This window comes from Cynocephalus volans, chromosome 9 (genome assembly GCF_027409185.1).
Source record: "Cynocephalus volans isolate mCynVol1 chromosome 9, mCynVol1.pri, whole genome shotgun sequence".
Lineage (NCBI taxonomy): Eukaryota > Metazoa > Chordata > Mammalia > Dermoptera > Cynocephalidae > Cynocephalus > Cynocephalus volans.
This window is the reverse complement of record NC_084468.1, coordinates 64,240,193-64,264,889: the sequence shown is the minus strand read 5'-3', so window position 1 is coordinate 64,264,889 and position 24,697 is coordinate 64,240,193. Positions and strand designations below refer to the sequence as shown.

Below are 24,697 nucleotides of genomic sequence, written 5' to 3'. Positions count from 1 at the left end.
AAAGGAGGAGGTGCTGGCCTGGGTGGGGGTGACCAGAGGAGAGGAGAGAGGGCAGCAGAGATGATGTGTGTGCAGAGATGTAGGGCTAGGGCTAGGTCTCACAGACCCCTTGAGCCCGTTGTCCAGACTGGGCCACAAACCCTTCGCACGCAGGTCTACGAGCTAGGTAATAGGAAAAGGTCCTGGAGCCGTGGGTGAAGAAATAACAGGCTTTATTCAGAGCTAGGAGCAGTCGACCTAATATGGCTTCCCAGAGCGTCCTCTAGAAGCTTCACACATCTGCACCATTCGTCCCTTTTACTCAAGTCCGTAATCCAAAAAGCAACAACAACAACAACAACAAAAACCCCAGATGCACATGTGCAATCACATTAGACAATGACAAGGAGCACCCATGTGCACGTGCTTACCCACCTCAGATGCTCGGCAAGACTCTGAACACCTGGGGGGCCCTGATCATTTTCCTTATATTTTCTCAACAGGAGATGAGCTTGGCATGGGGAACAAGGACAGGAGGGAAAGAAGGACAGGTGGGCACAGGCCGCTTGAAGAAGCACAACTGTGGAGAAGACAAGTCCGTCAGGGTGAAACAGGAGGTGCTCAGTTTCCTTGGGTCCAGGTTTCAGAACACTCGACTGAGATTCAGGCCACTCTTCAAGGTCTCGGGCCCCTCATCTGGGCCCTCCCCTGGAGGAGAGTTGCTGTTGCTAATTGCACCTATTTTCAGCACCAGCATGGCAAATTGAGACCACAAGGGGCAGATTTGTATCCACCAATGGCTGAGCATGCTCAGTAAAACGTAGTTATATAACCCCTGAGGCTGAGCATGCTCAGTAGAAGGGAGTTTATCCTTTGAGTGACCTTCCACCTTCCACGGAAGAGCTAAAGAGCACCTAGAATATTCTGGGTGTATTTGATGCATAAGATGGAATTTAATGAGCATGCTCTAAAAGAGACTAACTGAGCATGTGCAAGACCGTTACATAACTGGGAACCACCCCCTCACTTAAATATTCATTAGACAGCATGAACATGTATTAGATAGTGACAAAAAAAAAATGGAATACTGGTAGAAGGGGAGGCTATTGCTCACTCTCCTAGAGCCAGCCCACGCTTTGTCTGAGGTGTGTATTTCTTTCTTTTTGTATCAGACTTGCCTTTAGCAGGCTGCTTTCACTCTGGGGCCAGCCTGCTCTTTGTAAATGTGTATTTCTTACTTTTGTATTAAACCTGCTGTGGTCAGTTGCTGGCTTTCCTGGGGCCAACCTGCACTTGGCTTGGAGAGGTGCGTGTGCTTTACTTTTGTGTAAAGCTTATTTCCAAGGGGCAGCTGCTCACTCTCTTGAGCTGGCCTACGCTTTGTACTACACGTTCAGTGTGTATTCCTTACTTTTGTGTTAAACTTGGTGCAGGCCCTGCTCAGTCTCTGGAGCTAGGCCACGCTTTCTCTGTGAAGCCTATACTTCTTATCTGTTACATTAAACCTGTTTTCACTTTGTACTGTGACTCTGCTCTTGAATTCTTTCCTGTGGTAGAGACAAGAACCTGCTGGAGGATGCGGTGGTTGAGGCTGGGGCTACAGGGCCTCCCCAGCCCCTCTTGTCTGCTATCAAGGGGGCTGTATGTGTGCACCACAGTACCCATGGGGTGCACGTTCTCATGTTTAGTTGTTCACTTATGCCATTTATCAGCCATCATCTTTGTGCCTAGCACTGTGCTCACAAAGTCCAGGTCCTCATGAAGCTTACATTTTTGAGGAGAAAAGAGATAATAAACAAGCCAACAAATATGTAAAAAACAAAATAAAATAATAGACAGTGACAACAGCCAGGATGAAAGTAAATAAGGCACTAAGAGAATAAATCATAGGGTACCAAACTAGACGGTAAGAGGAAAGGTAAGAGGAAAATCAACACGCGCAGCATGAAGAAGAGCCAGAAGAAAAGCATTTCAGGGACAGAGACTAGCAAAAGCCAAGGGCCTAGGAAAGCAAAGAACCCGGTGTGCTCTAAGATTTGGAAAGAAGCCGGTGGGCCTGGAACTCGGTGGTTAAAAGGGAGACAGAGTCATGATGAGTGAGCAGGGGTGGGTCCTTGGATGACCTCGAGGGCCAAGCTGTGGAGTTAGAAGTTAGTTCTAAGACCATGGCGAGCCACTGAGGGCTTTTGAGGGAGGGAGAGACAGGGTAGAAGAGCTTCCATAAGATGGTCTGGCTGCTGGGAGGACGTGTTGAGGTCAAGAAGCGGCTGTGGCCCTCATGGGGCACGTGTTACGGTCAATGCACAGATGGGCAAATGCTACTGCTGCTTGCCACCTGGCATTTCACAGCTGGAGGCACACTCAGGGAGTATGAGTAATGTGGTTTTGAGACTTTTGGATTTCACAGAGCAATAGAAAACAAAAGTGGGGGACTCAGAGAGTATTGCAACTTTCTATGTGGTAAAAGAAAGTAAAATCTCAGCTACCACCTACGATCACCTTCATTTCATGGAAGAAAAGATGCTTTTAAACCAAAAATATGTGGGACATAATCCCAGGCAAAGAAAAAACAGTTTTATAGAAAATGCTATACTTTGTTTATATTTTTTACATTTTGCATTAGAACCAGTGAAAATCTCGTTAACAGATTGGGTTCAAATCCACAGATCAGCATTCAGGACATCAGCACTAAGGAAGCATTGATCCCACCTTCCTACCTCATTTCATGGATGAGAAAACTTGTACTTCAGAAGGCATGTGTCTTTCCCAGGGGAATGAGGTTGGTTAAGGGCAGGGAGCCTAGGTTTCAGTCTCCTGACTCCAGGTTAATTCTTGTTCCATTATGTTACCATGCTGTATATTTCAGCATGTTTCTTACACTTTGCCAAGGTTCAGATACTGTACCATCTGTTCTGGTGTAGTGGAGAGTATGCCAGCCATTCTTACTGACCTGCCAATATTTCTAAGGGCTATGATACCTATTAAGAAACAAGCACACAGCAAATCAGCTTCAGCCTACAGCTCAACAAAATGGAATCCTTTTCTTTCTAAAGAAGAGTAAGGTGCATCTCACCTGATCTTCAGGTATGCTGCGACTCCAAACACCAGCAATACCACGGCAATGACTGTCACCGTGATGGCGGCAATGCTGCCTGTGAAGGAGGAAAGGCACAGGAAAGAAGATAAATAGAGAGAGTTTAACAATTTTGGAGTGTATAGTACCCATCCTCTGCCTGGTCCCATCTTTCCTCTGAAAAGGTTACCTACTTTACATCATTCTGCATAGAAGTCAGAGCTAGAACAAAACCCAGGATCTTAATTCTGTTACCAAAATGCTTTTTACACTAGGCAAGGTTCAGTAAATGGTCAACATTTATTTCAATATATATCAAGACCTGTTGGCTGGCCTGGACTTCAGTAATATTTGATTATCTTTTTAAGAGCAACACCAATCTGTTGCTGCTGCTGCTGTTGTTTGCAGGGGTAGTGGATTTTAAATCTCTTGATGCCTATTTTCTTCTTTTAGAGGCTCTGGCTCATCTTTTTATCACTTGAGAAATATTGGGAGACTTATTCAAGGGTCATTACAAAGTAATGTGGTTGGTTTTTTAATAAACCAGAACCACACAGTTATATCAGTAGTGTCTACGTCAAAAGGGTCACCTTGGTAGGAGATGTGCTCATTTTGACAATGCCATCAAATCAAAACATTTTTTAATACTCCTCTTTGGGATGTGTGTCCTCTTTGAATGGTAAATCTGGTTTTATAGAGAATAAAGTCAAGTTTGGTGTATAAAATAAGATCAAATCTGGTAAGGTAACACTATATTTTTGTTTGTAGAAATAACTAGGTGCAATTATAAAGTAACATGAACATTTTTTTCTGTAGTGTGAAATCTGGTTCCAAGAGCAAATGTTAATGGGCAGTTAAACAAAACCCTTTGAGCATGCAGCCTTTTAGGAATAACCATACTGGCTCTGAATACTACTTTGAAGCACAACACTCTTTTTGTGTGAGCTTTGGGCTAATAAGGCTAATAATGTATATACTTCAGTTTTATTTCACCTTAGAAATGCCAAGAATCAATTGGGCTCTTGTCCCCTAATACTTTAAAGTGACTTTTTGGCACTAAGGCTGGTGTTAGGGACCCTATTTACTCTTTCAGACCACTGGGAAATTATTTACTACTTCGACAAATGAATGGGACTCTTAAACACACTGGAAACAGCATATGAGATTTGGAGTTCTGATATGTGGATTCAAGCATGTGACCATGGGCTATTTACTTAACCCTGCTGACTCTTATACTTCTCACCTGCAGACACAGAAGGATACGAGTGTTCTACCCACCTCACATGATTTTAAGGGGATGAAATGAAATGCCATGTGCACCAATCTAAGGGACTATCCAAATGTATGATTTTGAACCAATTCCTATCTCTCATGAAGTAGGTCTCCTAAGTAATAAATTTCCCACGTTTTTGGAAATTTATTATTTGTAAATTATTTTGCCATCTCTCTTTTTATTTTTCCCCCTCTGGTATGAATGACTTTCGTTTATTGTTCTTTTCACTAGCCCTTCCACTGAAAGAACTGGAACACAGCTAAGAAGCAAATCAGTCTACTTATTAACTCTAGTAACTCCCCATAAGTTTTGATTGAAAGAAGGCTACATCAGATGTGCATGCTCCCACTGGTTATAATTTCCAAAAGAGAGCCAAAGAGGATCACTGTAAACATCGAGACTAAGACCAGGGCTTGATATGTCTACACAGACGGACTATATTCAACCATTTCAGAGACTACACACTTCTGGACACTCACACATCCATTTCTTTGCTCCTGAAATTCTTTAATTATAATTATCAGTATAATCCTCTTTCCCTTTTTAGTATTATAAAGACAGAATTATGGCACTATGATCAAAGGTGCAGATCAGTCAAGTAGAGAAAGTTCTAGGTCAGTTCCCCTGATGGAAAACCTCCACTCCTACTTTGAAAGGCTGCTCTTAGCTTCTTGGCCTCCAAACTGTGCTGAAATTAGAACAATTCAAAGTTCACTACAGCTTCATAACAGCTCTTTCCAGAGCTTGTGAAAGGAGGATTATAAACGCACGGTGAGGTGATGGGGGTATTGTAAGATTCATATACAGTCATTGCGATTAGAAGCAGTTAAAAAAACTGAACTTTTAATTTAATTTCTCCCTTTTTAAAAAATGGGAGAAGAGCAAGAATACACTTGATTTCCCTATAAGACTCTTCTTCCTTGCCTTAGGGATAGTTTAACACAGAAAATCGTAGGTTTGACCTTTTTCAAAATTTCTTCCTTAACTCTAAGCAGTTGGGTTTCCTCCAATTCTGTGACTTGCTGAATTTGTTTATATACCACCTCTTTTCTAAAGATAAACCAGGCAGTTCCCTCGACTCAAGTGCTGTTCTTTTTTTGAGACAGCGAGTGATAGAGTGACCTCTATGTGACTGGTGGCTGTCTAGCTCTCAATGTAACCCCAGTCTTCAAATAGGACTCTTCAGGCCACCCTTCCTTGTCCATAGAAGACATCAGCCTGTATGACCAGATCTGAAATTAGCAAATGATTTCTCATCTGAAGGGTCCTTGAGGGCAGCTGGGCAAAGGGGCACTTCTGAGAGTTGGTACTGTGCAGTGTGAGGCCAAAAGGTAAAATAGATGACACTTAAACATTTGGACCACATTACTAACTATTCTGCCACCCACTGGCTCTTCCCAGAAGGTGCTAGCCATGGGAGCAGGAGTTCTCTGGAAACAGAAGACCCTTCTCAGCCCCTGAGCCTAGGAGGTCTTGTGTCCTGAGCCTGCTCTCCCAGAAGTAGCCGCAGCCCTGGGAAGTTCCACACTCAGGACGTCTCGGCTTGAGCACCTGAGGGGGTGATGAGCCAACGATAGCACAACTTTATACAGTGAGGGAAAGGCTTTATTTCCCCCTTGTGAAAACAAGTGTCATTGCCCCTGAGTTCTGTTTAAATTAAACTGGAATTCCCCTTCTCCTCCTCCTCTTTCTTTTCAAGGCCGGGCAGGGAGAGAAAAGGCGAGGAAGGTGTGGGCGGCCATGGATTCTTTGCCTGTGCGAGGGTGCAGGACGTTGGAGGGGCAGTGTGCAGGGATGGGGGCAGGGAGCTGGCATTTCAGACTTCCTTGTTGGGATTTGCAAGTTACAGACTGGCTGTGACTCATCCTGTAAAGCCCTAGAACAGGCAGAAATTAAGAGAGAATGGAGGAAACTTATCTGTATATTTTATAAGCCAAGATACAAGAATATCCCACTGAGCTGGCACATTCTGCTGTGCCAACACGTTCTGCCTAATGGAGGGCTGCTGAAGACCCATGAGCCAAAGACTCCTGGAACTTTGGACCTCCCCAAAGTTTGGGATTTCTCACGGTGCCATTTTGCCACTTTCGCAATGGCCCAGAGAAGAATAAATGGGCCAAGAATAATCATAGTTGCCATTTGTAGTGATTACTTTTGGCCAGCATGGTCCCAAGAATTTTACAGTTATCATCTCATTTAATTCTCTTTTTGAGATGAGTGGAATCATTCCCATCTTATAGATGAGGAAGTTAAAGCTCAGAGAGATTAAGGTTTTACATCCAGTAAACGACTGTGCTAGCATTTGAACAAAGGACTATTTCATCCAGATTTTGCTGTTTTAAATTCTTCTGGTGGCTGGCCAGGATGGGAATCTGGACTCTTGACCTTGGTGTTATAACACTGCACTGTGTGCTCTAACCAACTGTGCTAACCGGCCAGCTGGTTTTGCATTTTTATTCAGTGATACTGGCTACTTCTTCCGGCCCTTTTCTCAGTTTGGCCAACTCCTACTGCTTCTTTATGACCTAAATAAATATCAACCCTTCTGAGAATATCAGTGCTTCCCTGACACCACCAGGTACACTGCAGTGTTGTTATGTGCTCTGGATATTTGTGTCTATTTCTTTCAAACAGTCGGAATTGTGCTTATGAGCTTCACAGGCAGGTCCTAATCATATCCAACCCGCATCTCTTCCCATTTCTTTGTGTACCCTTAGCACCAGGCGCAGTCTCCATCCCATAGTGAGTACTTAGCTCATTTATTTAATGTTGAATAAATAAATGTAATATTGGCAATAAAAAATGATAACTGGAAGAGTGTGACCCCAATCACTGTGCTAAGAAAGTTCCTGAGCAGCAGTCTCTCTGCCCACTCATGTTGGAATCCCAGCTGCACTGTGCACCTGAGTACGTATTCCTGTGACTGCACCTGTGGTCCTACTGCCCCAGCCTTGCCCTCCACACTGTACACTTGTGAGACCTCACGGACGACCAAGGTGGTTAGCTGGAGGAGATTTAATTTAGGGATAACTGTAAATAGAGTTAGATAGTATCCTGGGAGCAGCCAGAGCAAACTCCTGGTCAGACCTGGTGGGCCACTCCTGTACTCCCCATGTCCCCAAGGAAGAAGACTCCCTAGAAGCACCACTTCCCTTGCTGCTGCTCATGTCCAAACTTCTGCCCCCTCACTTCACCTAAAAGTGCCCTTCCGTCTTCCTGGGCTTAGCAATATTCCCAAACCTCAAATGTTTCTCTGGGGACTCTTCTCATTGAGGGATTTTCTTTTTTAACCCCCCTCCCTTTAAGTATGCAAGAAATGTTTTGTCTGACTTTAGGCATACTTTCCAGGTGTATCCCAAATAAAAACACTAGGATGTGATGAGGTGAATCCAAACCACCTCTGGAAGAAAGAACTTTTCTAGGCTCTTTACAAAAGTTATTGTTGCTCTGAGAGAGCTGGGGGTGGAGGTGGTGATGGTGGAAAGTTTCCAGGGGTGAAAAGAAGGTGAGTGTCTCGCTCCTATCCACAGATGACTCCTGCACTACATTCTCCTTGAGAATTCAGCAGTCAGCTTGTTTAGAACGTACATGTAGGTACTTGACCAGCTCCTGGGTATGTGTTCAGGCTTCAGATCTATTTTGAGAAGAGTCTTTAACAAACCTCTTGACTGTTTTTCAATATTCTTGCTCTTTTCTTTCCTCTGCTTGGTTCAGAGATTAGGCAAGAAATGGAGAAGAGGAGCAGGTGGCCACTTCAGAGTGTGTGGCAGCTCCTTCAGTCAAGGTCACCAAGAGGAAAGGAACATTTTGTCTCAAAGGAATGCTTTCTCTTTAGAAGTGAGTGTCTGTGGATGGGCTGGAGGAGGAAAGTCGGTGCCTGGGGAGGGAAGGGACTCAACAGTTAGAACTCTGTGTGTGTCCACCTCTCTATTTATTATGCTAGGCTCTTCCAGCTTTACAGCAGTCGTGTCAGATCCAAAGACCAATGATGATAATAATAGTGATAATTGACAGTAAAAATAATAGCAACTAATAATTTCCTGTTACATACTCTGTGCCAGAAACTGCTCTATGAGCTGCACTTGTTTCAGTTTATTTAATCCTCATGAGAACTCCATAAAGTAGGGACTCTTATTATCGCCAGGTTACAGATGGGGACACAGAAGCACAGGGATGCTAAGGGCCCAAAGCCATGTGACTAGTAATTGTTAGAACTAGAATACAAGCACAGATTCCAGAGTCCATGCCGTTATTGACTAGGCTCTCCTGCCACCCTGGGCTCTGGGTTAGACCTGAGTCTGCTTTTAGATAAAATCTGTGGCTCTGGCACATCCCCTGTCTGCTTTCTGTTGGCTGTCCAGGAATCAGGGTCTAACCCAGGACTGTGTGATGGCCTGGGGTCCTCTTGTAGATACTTGTGAAGCTGGGTTGAAGCTCAAAAATTCAGATTAATTGGGAGAAGAACTAGTTAGAAGCAGACAAGTCACAGAATAGCAACTTAAGAAGGTCGATGTCATTGGTTTTCGCGAGTGTTGTGGTCCAGAATAACTGCTCAGAGTGCTGTCAATTGCTGTATGTTGCAGTATATCAAATAACCCAGCATCTGTGCTAACTGTAACTTGCTTTGTTGGTTGGGGGGGGGCTCAGGGGGTGTATGTGTGTGTAGGTTATGAGATGGGGGAGAGAAAGGGAAAAAAGAAAACCTCAGTTCTCAGATACTGCCACCTAGGTGGATCCTAATTTTATCCTTATTGAAGGTTGCTTTGATTTCTGGCCTTATCTGCTTGGGTTTCACTCTTGCTCTTCTCCCTGCTCTACCCAAGCCAAGGCAAGCTAGGCTTGTCTCCTCCCTCTTACCCCAAATCCATCCCACAAACTTCTCCTGAATGAGCTCCAGGGCTCCTTTTGAGTTAGGACAATGTAGGATGTAGAGAAGCAACAGTCCAGGGCTCTGAGGTTCACCACCCAATTGTAGGGACAGTGCCAGGCCCTGGAAACCATACAGGAGAGTGTTGGATTGGATGGACAGACAGGCAGGGAGGTATGGGGAGGTGGGTAGTACCAAACTCTGATTTTTTTGCCTATAAATGAGGGAGGTGGGTCTATAAAAGCTGGAGCAGTTTTGGGAAGAGGTGAGCATGAAGCTGTTTTTGGAAGATGGTCAGGACTAGGAAAGGCAGCAATAAAGGCTCAAGGTGGAAACCTGCTAGGATGAGAACAGACACCTAATATTTCCAGGCTTGAAGGGTTAGCACTGGGCTTGAAGGCAGAAGAGCCTTGACTGTTGTCTTTATCTAAAAAATGGGCTAATCCCTGTCCTCTCCACCTCATAGGGCTATTGGGTGTATCAAATGAGATGAAGTGCTTTGTAAATTAGCACAAATGAGAGGGGGCTGTTGCGATCTTTATATAGCTCAGCCCCTTCACTTTATGAATTAGGAGACTGAAATACTGAAGGATTGACTAAGTAACTTTCCCAAGGTCACACAATTTACAGAAGTGACAAAACTAGGACCACAGTCTACATAAGAGGGTGTAACGGAAATTAACAGAAACCATGAAAATGGTTGGGTACTCAGGACCAGACCATGGAGAACTCTAAAAGCCAGATGTGGTGTTTGGAACAGGGGTCATGGAAGTGTTTTGGGAAGAGGAATGCACCGTTTTTTGCAAGAAGCTTCTTAAATCCAACCTTCTCTTGGAAATCATCCCCGATCATGGCTGCTATCTTGAGTCCTCTTTGTCTAGATGTTTGCACTTTTACTTTGTATGGCACAATTTGGTAAACTTATACTAGTATATGACTGATACTGACATATGTAGGTGTGGATAGTTATGCATATTACAAATACAAAACATACATGTGTGAAATACACTGTTTTACTAACGGTTTTATGTGGGCATGTTCTGCCTGCTTTCTAGAATAAAGTCCCTTAAAGTCAGGGATTCCAAATTACACTTCTTTATCTGTCTAGGCCCAAAGTAAGTGATTCATAAAATAACTCTGATTTCTTCTGAAGTGTAGCTATTTTTTAACTGAACTTTATTAGTAGTTATGATGCAAAAAGAAAGCTCCTTTATAAAGCATACAGCTTGCATGCAAATATGCTACAGAAATGTTTTAAATGAACACAGCCTAAGCTTGTCTCTGTAAGTTGGTCCTTTCCCCCCCCACCCCTCCACCAAAATCTTTAAATAATTTAATTACTACTTAGTCATTTCTTCACACAGAATGGCAGAGGTAAACTTTATCAAAATTAGCCAAACATCACAACCAGAATCTATTACCCCATGTTTATACTCCTATCTAAAAGCTAGTTCGTGGGAAGAATTGGTTAGTGAGCAGAATTGGGATTCAAACTTTGTGGCAGGATCCCTAATATTTACACTTTTATACTTCATATAATCAGAAGACCTGGTTTGGGGATTGGCTTTACTTTTATCTAAAAGTATTTTTCTTATCTAAAGCATGTATTTAAAAATGTATACTAGAAATATTAATCTCAGTTGAGATAAAAGATTTGCACTCTCACAAGCCAAGTATTTGTTTCCTCTCCCTTCATCTCTCTCTCTCTCTCTCTCTCTCTCTCTCACATGAGGCCACATCAGCTGTACTTTAAGGACACAGGGAGCGAAGGTCTGCCATTAATGCAAATCAGGGCACGCACGTGGGCACAGTTCTGTTTCTGTGGTTTTAAAGTTTCTTCACTTCACTTATAATTACAATCTTTTCCAACACAAACGAAGCCTCTTTCCCACTTGGAATTTGTTTTCATTACCTGTTTAGGTGGCCCAATGCCAGCTCTCCTTCGACACCTGCAATGTGAATACAGTGGGCTTTGGAGAAGAGCAGAGGAGGCCCCTTCTCCCCTTTCCTCATAGCCTAGTGGCGTCCTCCACGTTAGAACAAGCTGACTACCACACAGCAGCTGGCTCAGGGTCTGGCAGCTCTCCTGTCATTCAGTCGGCCCCAGAGTGCTCCCCAGACTAACACTGCAGGGAATGAGAAACCTTAAGGGCCAGGGTGGGGATGTCAACTCCTAAGTCACCTCTTTGTGGATCATGCCCAGCTGAGCAACAACGCATGGCAGGAAGCCTGGCGCTGTCAGGCTCACGAGCTGCTGTTTGTGATGAACAGCGAGGGGGGTGGTTTCACTGTTGTTGTTACCTCCTCCTCTCTCTCTTCAGTATTTCAATGATGAAAACAAGGGGGAAAATAAGCCAGAAAAATTGCCATATGTCCATTTGGAAAATCATCCAGTCTGCCAGGTGAAGGCTCAGATTCCTTCGGGGCTCAACAGTCTTGGTAAGTACGATGTCCACACTGACATCTTGTTCAGGGGACATAAGGAAAAAGGAAGGGAGAAACTTCTCAGAGCCCGAGACAGAGTCCCAGCCCTGTTAGCCAAGCAGCGTGCAAGTTTATCATTCTTATCATGCAACATGGGTGGGGAGCGGAGAGTCACAGTTTCAGGTCACCTGACTCAATACCTTGGCCAAGGGCAGTGACATATAATTACCGCAGTCCCAAGGACACAGGGATCTCCTAGGAACCATTAGCTAAATTTAGCCTTGCCCCTGTGTAATTAATCACCAAGGCCATGTAGGAACCTACTTTTGGATACTGCATTTACCAAGTTTTAATTTCTCCCAGTCTCAGGCCCCCAAGGTTTCAGAGTTAAAAATACTGGAAAGAAAAATAATTTCCAAACTTTGATGTAAATTAAGGGTGTCAATTGTTCACCCTCAGTTGGGGGGCACTTTGTTTCCCCCAACTCCCCAAGATTGACTATACTTCTCCCAGTGAGAAATCTCTAGGTGTGTGAACTCTTTAACCCCTTCCTTTGCACTTCCCAAGTTTTCTGAAAGTGTTACTGTTTCAAATGTGGACATGGTTCTTTTTCCCCTCCGCACTTTTTGGATTATCCTTTTCTGTATTGTGCTGTAGGTGAGTACTTAAATAGACCTTTATTACCTAGTATTCACAGTAATAATCCCTTCGGGTGTTTTACAAACATTCTAATTTTTCAAGTCGAGAAAATCAAAATCTAAATGGGTCGACACTCTTGCTGGCACCCACACTGAGCAATAAGGACCCGACTGTAATAATAATAGCTAACACTTACTTGGTGCTATCGATGTAAGAGGCACTTCACACACTTGTCTCATTTAATCCTAATAAGAATCCTGTAAAGCAGGTACAGTACTAGAATTACCCTCGCCTTACAGATGAGGAAAATGGGAACCCAGTGAAAAATAAACTCGCCTGTTTCCCAGTGGGTGAGAGTTGAACTGGACAGTCTGATCCCAAAGCTCGTACTGTCACTAACTTCTTGCCTTCCTAGAGCGTAGCTTTGAAATGATGCTATGATTTCTTCAAAGGGAAATATGGCAAAGTGTTTTTGATGGCTCGCTTCCATGGATTTACTGAGATTTTATGATTTTAACATACTTTTACCTTTATTTTTGAGACTGTGCTCCACCCCTTGAAGCCCATGAGTCTGGTGATGAAAGCAAGATATTGTTAAATAAAATGCTGTTTCTTATTGGCAAATATTTTTCTTTCCTAGGACCTGAGAAACAAGGCATGCTGAAGACAATATCAATTTAGTATCCTTTATGTGCTCTCCTAATATGATACTTCTGACAATTCTTGGGGATGGGATTTTCAGATCCTTCTCTGATGCAGATGATGGTTTTGTACTGATCCATCCTCACTTCCCTGCCTGGTTATTTTGTAACTAAAAAGACATGCTTTTCTGAGTTGGGAGATTACAGTAAAGGTTCAGTCTGGGTATGGAATAAGACATATTTCAATCAATCAGTTTTTCCAATGAGCCAACAGGCCATAGATTCATTGATGATATCAGCTGTACTTATAAGATAAATCCCAATTTCTCAGTGAAGCATTTCTAAAATCACTTTAGTCACATATGATTGGTGAATGTATTTGAAACAGAAAAAAAATAAATTGTTCCATGGAAACAGAAACTCTTCAAATGTAATAAAAGGTAACACTGGGACAATTACAAATATGTGATAGAGTTATATTGCTACTGGATGACTACATAAATGGTAAGTAGCTGATTTTATTACATTGACATGTATTTTTCAAAGGATATTTGGAAATATTTCAAAACCAGATTAAGATTTAGATGGTAAAAGTAAGCCAAAGGAGAAATATAAGAAGTAGAGACAAGAACTTAGAATAATTCTTACCTAAAATAAAATCTGACAGTTGGGACTCCTTATGGGAATTTACCTGGCTTTAGCAAGCTTTGAGGTTTAGCCTAAGTTTAAAGAAATGGGCACAAAAGAAAAAAAACGTGATTATAACAATTCATAACCTTGGCAGCCCTGAATTCTATGGGAAAGCCAGAGGAGGGAGTCAGGATGGTGGGAAAAGAGTTGCGGTGGGAATGGGCGTGGGCAGAAACTCTGAGTGGCAGCAGAGCCCTTGAGACAGTCTGCAATGATTACAGTGTATCAGAGGGGGCACCTCTACATGCGCAGGTGAGGGTGTTCAATCTTTCTTCATTCTCAACTCAAAGCTCAGGATGTATGAGGCTAAGAAAATATGTGGATTTATTGTCTAAAGCTTGATATTTAGTCACCAAAAGTCATTCCTTCACTGATTCATTCATTCATTGAACATTTATTGAATACTTACACTGAGCCAGAAACTGATAGGTGAGGGGAATATATTTGTGAGTCAACACAGACAAGCTCCACTCTCATGTACCTTGAAAAGTAGTGAAGTCAATAACAAAGAAGCCACACAGGCAAGTGTATAATCACACATGGTAAAGAAGGGATAAAGTAAGTGTGACAGTTTGTAACTGGGAGACCAGAGAAGGACTGGGGGCCCCCTAAGAGATGAGATGTCCTGAACACATGATGTTTGAGCTGAGACCCAAGGAATAAGTTGGAACTAACCACGTGAAGTGATGTGTTATGAGAATATTCCAGGTGGAAGTATCCGAATGAGCCCTAAGTTGAGAGGGAGATTGGCAGGTTTGTGGGACTGAGAATCAGCCAGTGTGGGCGGTGCAGAGAGCAAGGGGCAGGCATGTGGGATGATGCAGGGTGGCAAATACAGGGCACGTAAAGTGCAGGCTTAGGGACTTTGCACTAAGAGCAGTGGGCCGCCCCCAAGGGGCTGGGATGTTGGTGGTAGTGAGGTTTGTGTGGTCTGGTCAGATATGTGTTTAATTGTCACTCTGGCTTCTGTGGAGAACAGGCAAGATGATGCAGGGCAGAAGATGAAGCGACCAGTCAGGGGGCTAATGCAGTGGGACAAGGGAGCTTTGGCTTGAGAATGAGAATGAAGAGAAGTAGAAGAATTTGGGAACTACTAAGAGTTCAAAAGCAGTGCTCAGTGATGGAGATAGGGAGTGGAAGAGAGAGGACTGAAGAGATGGCAGCACCATTCACTGTAGGAGGACCAGGCCTGGGGATGAATGACCATCTCATACTTGAAAAACTGAGCCTGAGATACCGTGCTTTTTAGGATTATTGCTTTCTAACACATTCTAGGCATTCTAAAAGAACCTGATCAGGAAATGTTTAACCTTCTTTCACATCATCTTCTCACTCCTATGTTTTTTATGAAATTATTGTTTTCCCCTTTAATCTGTTTTTAATATGTCATTTAATATGATGGTCATTAACTTAGTACAATACACACTTTTTACTCATAAAGCTTTTTTAGGTAAACTTTTAAAATTATTCTTTACTGTTTTCTACAAGTTAATTCTTTTTTCAAATCTATATTCATTCTAAAGGTTTAGGATGTCTTAGAGAGCTGAAAGTCCCTTGCAGGTACAGACACAGATATGTCTAGGTGTCTGTGCCTGCTTAGTACTCCTTACTTAAGGGTATTTATTAGCACAGTTCATACTGAATAAGTACTGGGGTTCAGACCAGCAATTTGAAGTTCAAAAGACTTCACCAATTTTCACACTTGTGTGTCCTTCTCTTTTTAATAGAAAGTATAGGATAACCTAAGACCAGTGGACATGGATTTTACAGACAAAAGAGAATATCCACTTTGCAACAAGCAGAGTAACTATAATTTAAGGTTTGCATATGCCAGAACTGATGATGTTTTGAGCATAACTTGGTTTGCAATCTCAGTTAATTCCTCAAGCACTTACTGAGCACCCAGTCGTGCATAGCACCATCCAATTCCTTTCAGGGAGTCAAAAACACACTGTAGTCAGTTTCCACCCTTGAAGAGCACTGATTTAATAACACAAGTTGACCCAAATTTAACACATCACATCGTTCTCTCTTCCTGTAAAAGCCAAACAAAAGCTGAAAGATGAAAATTAGTCAAAACTCATTTCTTCTGCACAGCTGCTTTTTGATGGCTGCTACCACCATCTGCTGCTTCTCCTCCTAGTGGGCAGCTCCACCCACTAGACCCAGCTGGCAACATCTGACAACATCTTCTCTAGCCCATTTCCACAGTGGTGCTGGGGCCTTCATCCTCCCCTGACTTTTTTCCCCACTAATTCAGGTAGGAGAGCTGTCATGGAAGGTACACCTGACTTAGGGTCAGTAGGAGAACTGAATTTGAATCCTGGCCTGGTCACTCAAGTGAGAACTTGAATAAGTCACTTAATCTCTCTGGACCTATTTTGTCACCTGCAGAACAGGTACTGCTGATCTCTCTTCACTGAAATGTTCATTTTTTTTTAATTAAAAAAATTTTTTTTCATTGTACATGTTTATGGGGTACAGTTTATTGTTTTAATACATGCATATATTATATAATGATCCAAGTTGAATAGTTAGCATATGTACCACCTAAACATTTATCATTTCTTTGTGATTATAACATTCTCACCAGAATGTTCTGAGGATCAGATTGGTGCTAACTGAGTAGCCACTAGCTCAATTCCTGGAACATGCATATTCTCATTAAGCCTCATACGAATATGAATCTCACGTCTCTGCACAGGATAATTGTAATAAACAATGATCATAGTATGGAAAGCCAAAATAACCTAAAATATTGCCTATCTTTTATTCAATTTACAGCTAAGAGCCTTTAAAGTTAAACTGACATGCCTATTAGTCACAATGACAAACCAGAAAATAGGTATTAACTGGTGTATGTTTCCAGCCCTGAACTCCCAAAACATGCTACACATATTACTACCAGTTGAATACTCTCAAAATATCATTCTCACACTCAGCACGTTCTTCCCCTGATTGAAAGCCTCTGGTGACTATCAATGGCCTGAAAGTACAGCTAATTGTCTTATCCTGCTATGCAGTGTCCTGTAACACTTGTCCTGAAATCTTCCTTCTTACTTCATCTGCAAGTGAAGGGATTCACACAGTCTGGGAGCCGCCAAACTAGATTACTTGCTATGCTGTATGCCATTTACATGCTTCATTGTAATCTACGTAAGCAAAGTGACTACATTATTCACTGCTATATCCCTTACACTTAGCCAGATGTCTGATTCATAGTAGAAGCTCAATAAATGTTTGTTGAAGATGGGGGACGTTCTTTAATAGGATAAATTTAATAATAATCTCATTAGCAAGACAGTAATAATAATATAACAACAACAGTAAGTAATAGGAGAGAACAACCATAGCCATCCATTAAGCTATTGCTCGATAGCCACTATGCTGTAAATTCATTCTCTCATCTAAACTTTCTAATTGCCCCATCATGCAAATCCTATCCTTATCCCATTTTACTGATAAGACTGAGGCTCAGAGAGATTAAATAAATTCCCTGATATTAGATGATTGAGTCTTTCACTCACTTATTCAACAAATGTTATTTAGGGTCTATGACGTGTCAGGCTCTGTTTTAGGGGCTGGAAATGTAACCTACGTCTTCCTTATTGTGAACAGGGTCCTTGCTTCCATGGAACTGATAGTCTAGTGGCAGAAAACAGACACTGACTTACCAAATAACTGAGATGATGTCAGAAAATGGTAAGTGATAAAAAGCAAAATAAAGCAGTGTTGGAGATCAGGGGTGATGGGGGCACTATTTCAGACAGGAGAGTGAGTAAAGTCTTGCTGAGGGGGTGGCAGCTAACCGTATCCTGACTAATGAAAGGAAGTTAGCCATTAAAGATCCGGAGGGAGAAAGTTTCAGGCAGGGGAAACAGGAAGTACAAAGGCCCTGAGGCAGGAGTATCTTTGTTTATGTTCCAGAAACAGTAAGATTGACTGTGTGTTTGAGGTGGAAGCAGGTGAGAGCAGAAAGGCCATGTGGGCTCAGGCTGTGCTGAGTATTGCAGGCCTGCCACAGGCTTGGGCTCTTACTCTGATTTAGAAGGGAAGCAATGGAAGTGGTAGAGCCAAGGGGCAACAGGATCTGAGTTTTAAGGGTATTGTGAGTAGTGAGATCAGGTACAGGAATATTAAAGTAACGCAGGTGAGAGGTGGCAGAGGGGTGAGATTTGAGTCCAGATCTGATGGACTGAATGTGCAGTAGGCGAGAAAGAAAGGAGTCCAGGATTACACCAAGGTTTGGGCCTGAGGAATGGAAAGAAGAGAGGGAAAGACTGAGGGAGGAGCAGACTGAGAGTGGAGGAAATCAGTATTTCATCTTATACATATAAAATGTGAGATGTCTATGAGCCGCCCAAGTGGAGATTATGAGTTGGCTGATAGCTGGGTATACATATCTTTAGCTCCATGAAACAAAACAGGGACAGAATTTTACATGTCAGAGTTATCAGCATGCAGACAGTATTTGAAGTCACAATCCGGGATGAGATCATCTCAGGAGTGAGTGTGGAGAGAAGTGGAGGGACTGGGGGTTGGGGACAGCAGTGGGGTACCTGCCCTGCTTAGCGTGGGAAGGGGAGGGGTGGAGCAAAGTGGCACAGACAGCAAAGTGTCCTGGAGGCAGGGCTGAGGCAGTGCTTCCAGGATGATGGCAGTGCTCATCTGGGTCAAATGCTGCTGATAGGTTGGGTCAGACCCGATCTGAGAGTTAACCTCTAGACAAGAGCAGACTTAGTGCTTACAACCGCAGGGTGGATTGTGAACCCAGGTGTGCACAGCCTTTGTGCACAGACACCCAAAACTCCCTTGCCCAAATCCCCTTCATCTCTCTTTAGGCCCCTGTTCCCTTTATCTCCTGCGACTCAGCTTCTAGCTACCTCCATCACGGAGACTTCCTTGATTCCTCTAGTTAAATTGAATGCCCATAACATTTGCCTTGTTTCAGAATTATTCATTGGTGACTATGTTTAGATATTTGAGTGGATGGGTCCTTGGATTAATAGAAATATGCTATGTGAAGCTACACACAATCAGAGAAAACACTATACAAAAGTGTGGTATTATTTCTGCCACTACTAAAGACAGCACAAGAATACCTAAACAAGAACATCCCAAAATAGTAATCTGGAGGCACAGCCTCCCAGAGCGCTGCTCGGTCTGCTGGCTGACGAAGGCACAGAGTAGCAATGCTGGGTAGCAAAGCAGGATTAGGGTTTAGGGATCTGGGCTCTGGGCCCAGCTCTGCCACTGAGCCATGTGACCTTGGGTGAGGCACTTCAAACTTCTGGGACGTAGTTTCTTCACCTTTGAAATGAACAGATTGTATCACATTGCCCCAAAGATACTTCCACCCACCTCAGTTCATTCTCAGATTAGAAACTAAGGAGTGGCATTCAGAGATACCCGTGCTTGTGCCCTTTCTTCCCACTTAAACTATAGAATCTCAAAGGGCAGGTCTTGCACTTCTTTGCATCATGCAGAAGGTCCTGGTAGATGCACAGTAAGTATATTTTGATTTAATAGATCCTAAGGGATAAATCCTCTTTGATCTATAAAACGTACAGTGGCCCTGCTTGGTGATCTCCCTCTAACCTGCCACACCTATCTCTTCCCCAGTCACTCAAGCATTCCTTCATTCATTTACTCTGGAGTTCCTACTGTGTGCAATACTCCCAAGAACTATGAAGGTTCATGACCCAACTGTGCTATTTATTTTGTGCCTCTTGACCATGCTGACTTAGAATTGAGGATATCAAGACATATGTCCTAAAAAGTAAGCCAAAATACTGGAACAGAACTGTCTTGGAAAAATCCAGCCCATGAAACTAGGGTACTTTAGAAAGTAGTAGATGTGTTAGACTGTGGAGATTCATGAGTGCCAAGCTCAGATTCTGTGCTCAGTAATATTAATCTGCCATGTCTAAGGAATCCTGGAGGAGAAAGAGAGTGAAGAGAGGGAGACCAGTTAGAAAATGGAAGTAGTGTACACAGGTGGTGGTGAGGGCAGGAACTAGAGAAGGGACGGGCCATGGCCTGCAAGCCTGTACTCTCATGGCCCCTTTGTTGGAGACAGTTGTTAAGACACCAAGTCAAAGTTGACACCCATTCTGCTCCAGGTTCCTATGCCAGAGATGTTGTTACCTGCATGCTGGGAGCATGGGGTGTAGGGGTTAGGGTAGAGACAGAGGCAGAAGGCACACATCCAGGTCCAGCATGGTGAGCACTGGCCTGGAGGTAAAGCAGGGTGCCAGTGGGGATGGGCTGCACTGAGGAACCAATAGGTTTCCTCCTTCGCCTCTGCAGGTCCTCTCCACCCTCCTCCACTTGGCTCCGAGCAGTCCTCCAGGAGGCTGACCTGTATAGACTATATCCATGGGCGGCGTCCCTTGTCCTTGGCTTCTGGCTGCATATCAGAGGAGAGAGGGAGAGAGAGGACAGAGTATTTATTCCCTTCACTCCAAAGAGGTTAACCTTGGGTTAGATGTGTCTCTCAACCAAGAGTGCCTGCTCCTGTCAAGGTGATCTGCTCTACAGAGCTCTCTGCTCTGGGTCCTGGTCACTACTCCGTCCTTCCCTCTTAGGCCTGACCCCTAACAGCCCTGCTGTTAAGACACTCCACCCAGACCTTTGTAGTTAGTATCTTTATCCATTGTTGGGGTCCTCACTGATATACTGGGCCTCTGAAATAAGAACTTGCATTTCTTTGGCACTTCTTTCCTTACTATGTTGTGAGCTCTTCCATGAGAAACCAATCATGTCTTTGTTAATCTTAGTTCTATCGCTTCCACCTCTGCTGCCTAGCACAGTTTCCCTTTACAGTGGTTGCTTATTAATTGTTTGTTAAAAGATACAAATTTCTCCTCTCTGACAGCCATTCCTTTGACATAGCAGGTCATACATGGTTCTGTCTGGACATTCCATTCTCACTTCACGCCTCTTGCAGGGCCATGCAGGGAAAGGGCCCCGGCTCCATTTTGCCCTTCACCTTCTGGCTGTCCTTACCTCACTGTTTCTCAACCAAGTGGCCAAATGCTTGCATGAAAGCCCCTTCCTGCCCAATACCCTAAAGTTTACAGTCTTTACAAAAGTGTCAGATGCATGTGGCATCAGAAAAGACCCTAAAGTCTTTCCTCTGTGATTTCAAGGATTGCAAAATGAAGATAAAAGTAATACTAACTTTATATGGTCGATGGGAGAATAAAAACAGATGTAACATCCTGTAAAATTTATTGTCTTTTCCATGAAATACATCAGTAACTATAAAGAGTGAGCAAGTTCTCTCCATCCCCACTTACTTTGACTGCTTTTCCAAGAGTAAAACACTTCTTTAAAACAATGAGCAGAATAATAACTGACATTTCTGAGCATTTACTCTTTGCTGAGAACTGTTATAAGTGCTTTTATATATCATCTCATTTGAACTCCACAAGAACTGTATATGGGAGAACCTATTTAATCCCCATTTTTCAGATGAAAAATAAAGGCACAGAGAGATGAAGTAACTTGCCCAAGGTCGGGAGCCAGAATTGAGACCAAGGAAGTTTGTCCAAGAGCCACATCATTAATCTCTTTGCTATACAGTCTCATGTGCTTACATTCCCTGTGATATCATGTGAAGATAAATCTTAAAGGTGGCAATTGGCTGCAATGAATAACATACCAGGTGGAAACTATGAAGTCACTAAAAATAAAGTGTGCAGTCTTGTGGTAATTCTTGTGAATTATAATTCAGCTCAGGTGCTACACTCCAAAATTCAAACCTAGTCCATTGTGTTTGGTTAACTGAACTGCATTCTTAACATCTCAGCGCAGTCATGAACACTAGCGGTTTAGACAGAGACTCACCTGAACTTAATGCATGTTCCACTTCCTGCATAATCACCCTGGGGAGGGTGGTGGTGGTCTCGGTGTCTATCGGCTCACAGGTCCCTTTGGTTGGCACAGGAGTTTTCTCCTTGGGCACTGGCTTGGCTGTGGCATGTGAAGTGGGTCGGTGGCCAGAGCTGTGCTTCTCTGTTGGGGACTCTGGTGTGGTTGGAGCTCCTGTGGGCTGCGTGCTGGCCACAGTGGAGCTGTGGTCGGTGGTGATGGAGGCAGAAGAAACCTCAGGTGGTGAGGTCGAGAGGGATGAGGGTGATGAAGCTGGAGCTTGAGGGGAGATGAGTGTGGGAGACTCAGTGGGGGACTGCGACCCTGTAGCTGGCATGCTTGCTTCAGGAGTGCCCGAGCTGTATTCCTTGGGCATGGGTTCCTTGGGCATGGGTGCTAAGTGGACTCCAGCGCTTGTTGATGCAAACCCAGGAGGTGAGGGATCTGTGTTTGTGCCTTCCCAATTCGGAGCTGGGTTGGTGGTCGCCTCATCCCTGGGCTCTATGGAAATGTTCTTGGGGAGCGGAGATGTTGGGGCTGCTGCTGTAACTGGGAGTAGCGAGGTGCTGTGAGTGCCGTTGGATGGGGAGGCAGTGACTGTGGCAGTGTTTTGTGGAGAGCCAGTCCAGATGGTGGTTGGTGTGGTAATTTTTGCTGGAAGAGAAATAGGCAAGGGGGCCGACGTAGGCACACTCTGTACCCTCCATCCTGTGGAAGAGCCAGTACAAAAGTGGTTAATATGTGAAAACTAGGTAAGAGGTGAAATAGAGGCAAGGCTGTTGCCCTGTGGCTGTTTTACAATATTTCCACAGGTATTTCTCATTTTGTATGGTGCCCTCCCAATTGTGAAGGTGAAATTTAAAAATTTTCTTCCTACTAATTGCTCTCCCCTTGCGAATCTCGTAGGAATCAGCCTGAAGTTTCAGTAAAAGCAATTAGTAGGTCAGTCACCTCAAGACCAGCCAGTATGTGGACTGAACTAATCTTGTCCCCTGCTTGCTTAGACCCGTGACCCTCTGGGGAAACTGACTTATGGGAATTTGTCTGGACTGCTGGGGGGCCAGCTCCACAACACCTGCACTGTGGGGATGCTGAGAGCCTGTGGGTTGGGAGAGGGATGGGGAGGTGTGGTTGGTGATGTGGGGTGACTGGCAAGAGGCCCCACCCCACTGCAGAGGAGCTCACTGATTGGCTGTTCCCGCTTCAAGGGCTGTCCCTCTGCACTTCCGCACAGGAGTGCCAGGGCTATGGGCCTGCTGGCCGGGATGACCAAACAGGTAAGCATGTTTCCGACAGAGGAAGAAAGAGGGAGAGGTGCCAGAATAAAAGCTGGGAGGAGTAATTTGAGGTTTGGTTATCTTGTGAGGCCGAAACCCCGTTCTCCCAAATTGTGGCATGGGGTCTTTAAGATAATACTATTTTGCCAAATATTCTTCTCCATGTTTTGTAAAATTTAGAGGTAGTTTCCTTTCTTCCTTCATCCCTCCTTCCCTCCATTTACCCATTCAGTGTCATTCATTGATTCATTCATCCATTATTTGATAAATAGCTATCCCTGTGCTAGTACTCTGCTAGACATATGATTTCACTTTCTATGTAACACATCCCTTGATTGCCTCCCCATACCTCTAAACATTCCCCAACTAGTTTTTCCCCTAGGCATTTCCATCTCAGTAGATGGGACACCCGTGTTTGCTAAGTTGCTCAGATAAAGACTGAGACATCATCCTTCATGCATCTCTTTTCCCTACAGTGCAGGTCAAATCCATCAGTGAGTCACGATGACTCTACCTTGAAAATACAATCCCGGTCTAACCACTTCTCACCACCTCCCCCTTATCTCAGCATCACCTGAGCCGCTGCAACCACTAGCCTGGACAATGGCAACAGTCTCTTAACTGGTCTTCTGGTTCCCAGCTTTCCTCCCTTCGTCTGCTTTCACATAGCAGCCAGTATGATCTTTTAAAGTGGTAACTTTTTTTTCTTTTCAATACTCTCCAAAGGAATTCTGTTGCATTTAGAACAAAATCAAAATTGTTCCCCAGTGTCATCCCATGTTTCCCTCATCATTCCGATTATTCTCTACTCAAACGTCACCTCTTCCTCAGAGGAGACTTCCCAGACAGTCCTAACTAAAATCCCTCCTACTCCAGCCCCTTCCCCATTTTTTTTTTTTAAAGATTTTTTTTGGAATTTTTTTTTGTGGTAAAATATACATAACATAAAATTTACCATTTTAACCATTTTAAGAGTACAGTTCAGGGGTATTAAGTATATTCATAGTACTGGGCAGTCATCATCACTGTCCATCTCCAGAACTTGTTTATCTTCCCAAACACAAACTTTGTGCCCATTAGACTACAGCTCCCCACTCCCCTTCTCTCCCCAGCCCCTGGAAACTACTGTTCTACATTCTCCTATCTCTATGAATTTGTCTGCTCTAGGTACTTCATATAAGTAGAATTATACAATGTTTGTCCTTTTATGACTGGCTTATTTCACTTAGCATAATGACTTGAAGTTTCACCTATGTTATAGCATGTGTCAGAACTTCCTTCTTTTTTAGCCTGAATAATATTGCATTGCGTGTATATACTACATTTTGTTTATCTCTTCACGCATGATGAGCACTTGGGTTGCTACCACCTTTTGGCCTTTGTGAATAACGCTGCTGTAAACATGGGTGCACAAATATCTATTCGATATAATGCTTTCATTTCTTTTGGGCACATTCCCAGAAGTGAAACTGCTTGATCACATGGTAATTCTCTGCTTAATGTTTTGAGGAAATGCCATAACTTTCAATCATTATTGTTTTTCATAATACCAGTAGTCTATTCCTGAAATTATATATATATTTTAAAAATTTACATATTTATTACCTCTCTCTTCTATAAGAATGTAAGCTCCATGAGGGCACAGGGACCTGGTCTTATTCATTGCTGTTTCTCCTAAGCTTAGGGCAATGACCAGGTCATAGTAAGTACTCAACAAGTACTTGTGGAAGGAAGGAAGGAAGGGTGGAAAAATGAATTAACCTAAGAACTTTATTCACAAATACTCCAACATCTCTCCACTATCTTCTACATACCACTTAGTTATGGCCATATCCATCATAGCTTCTTCAGAGAGGGCTGCCTACTTGGTGTTATTCAAGGGCAAGATTCTTACTTAAAAGCTCAGCCTTACCCTTGGTCGTTCTACCATGACATATGCCTATGACTGATTTGTTAGGT

General features: G+C 43.4%; 1 protein-coding gene across 2 annotated transcripts in view; it reads right to left on the bottom strand.

Moving 5' to 3' along the window:
* The window catches only part of PARM1 (prostate androgen-regulated mucin-like protein 1), a 103,138-nt gene that overhangs the window by 13,917 nt on the left and 64,524 nt on the right, over nt 1-24,697 (bottom strand). The window contains exons 2-4 of one of the 2 annotated variants that reach the window (XM_063108159.1): nt 21,438-22,169; nt 19,948-19,995; nt 3,053-3,131 (exon numbers count right to left, since the gene is read on the bottom strand). In XM_063108159.1, the coding sequence (XP_062964229.1) occupies nt 3,053-3,131; nt 19,948-19,995; nt 21,438-22,169 (859 nt within the window). The remainder of the gene's footprint in view (nt 1-3,052; nt 3,132-19,947; nt 19,996-21,437; nt 22,170-24,697) is intronic. The other variant, XM_063108160.1, reaches the window with a different exon arrangement.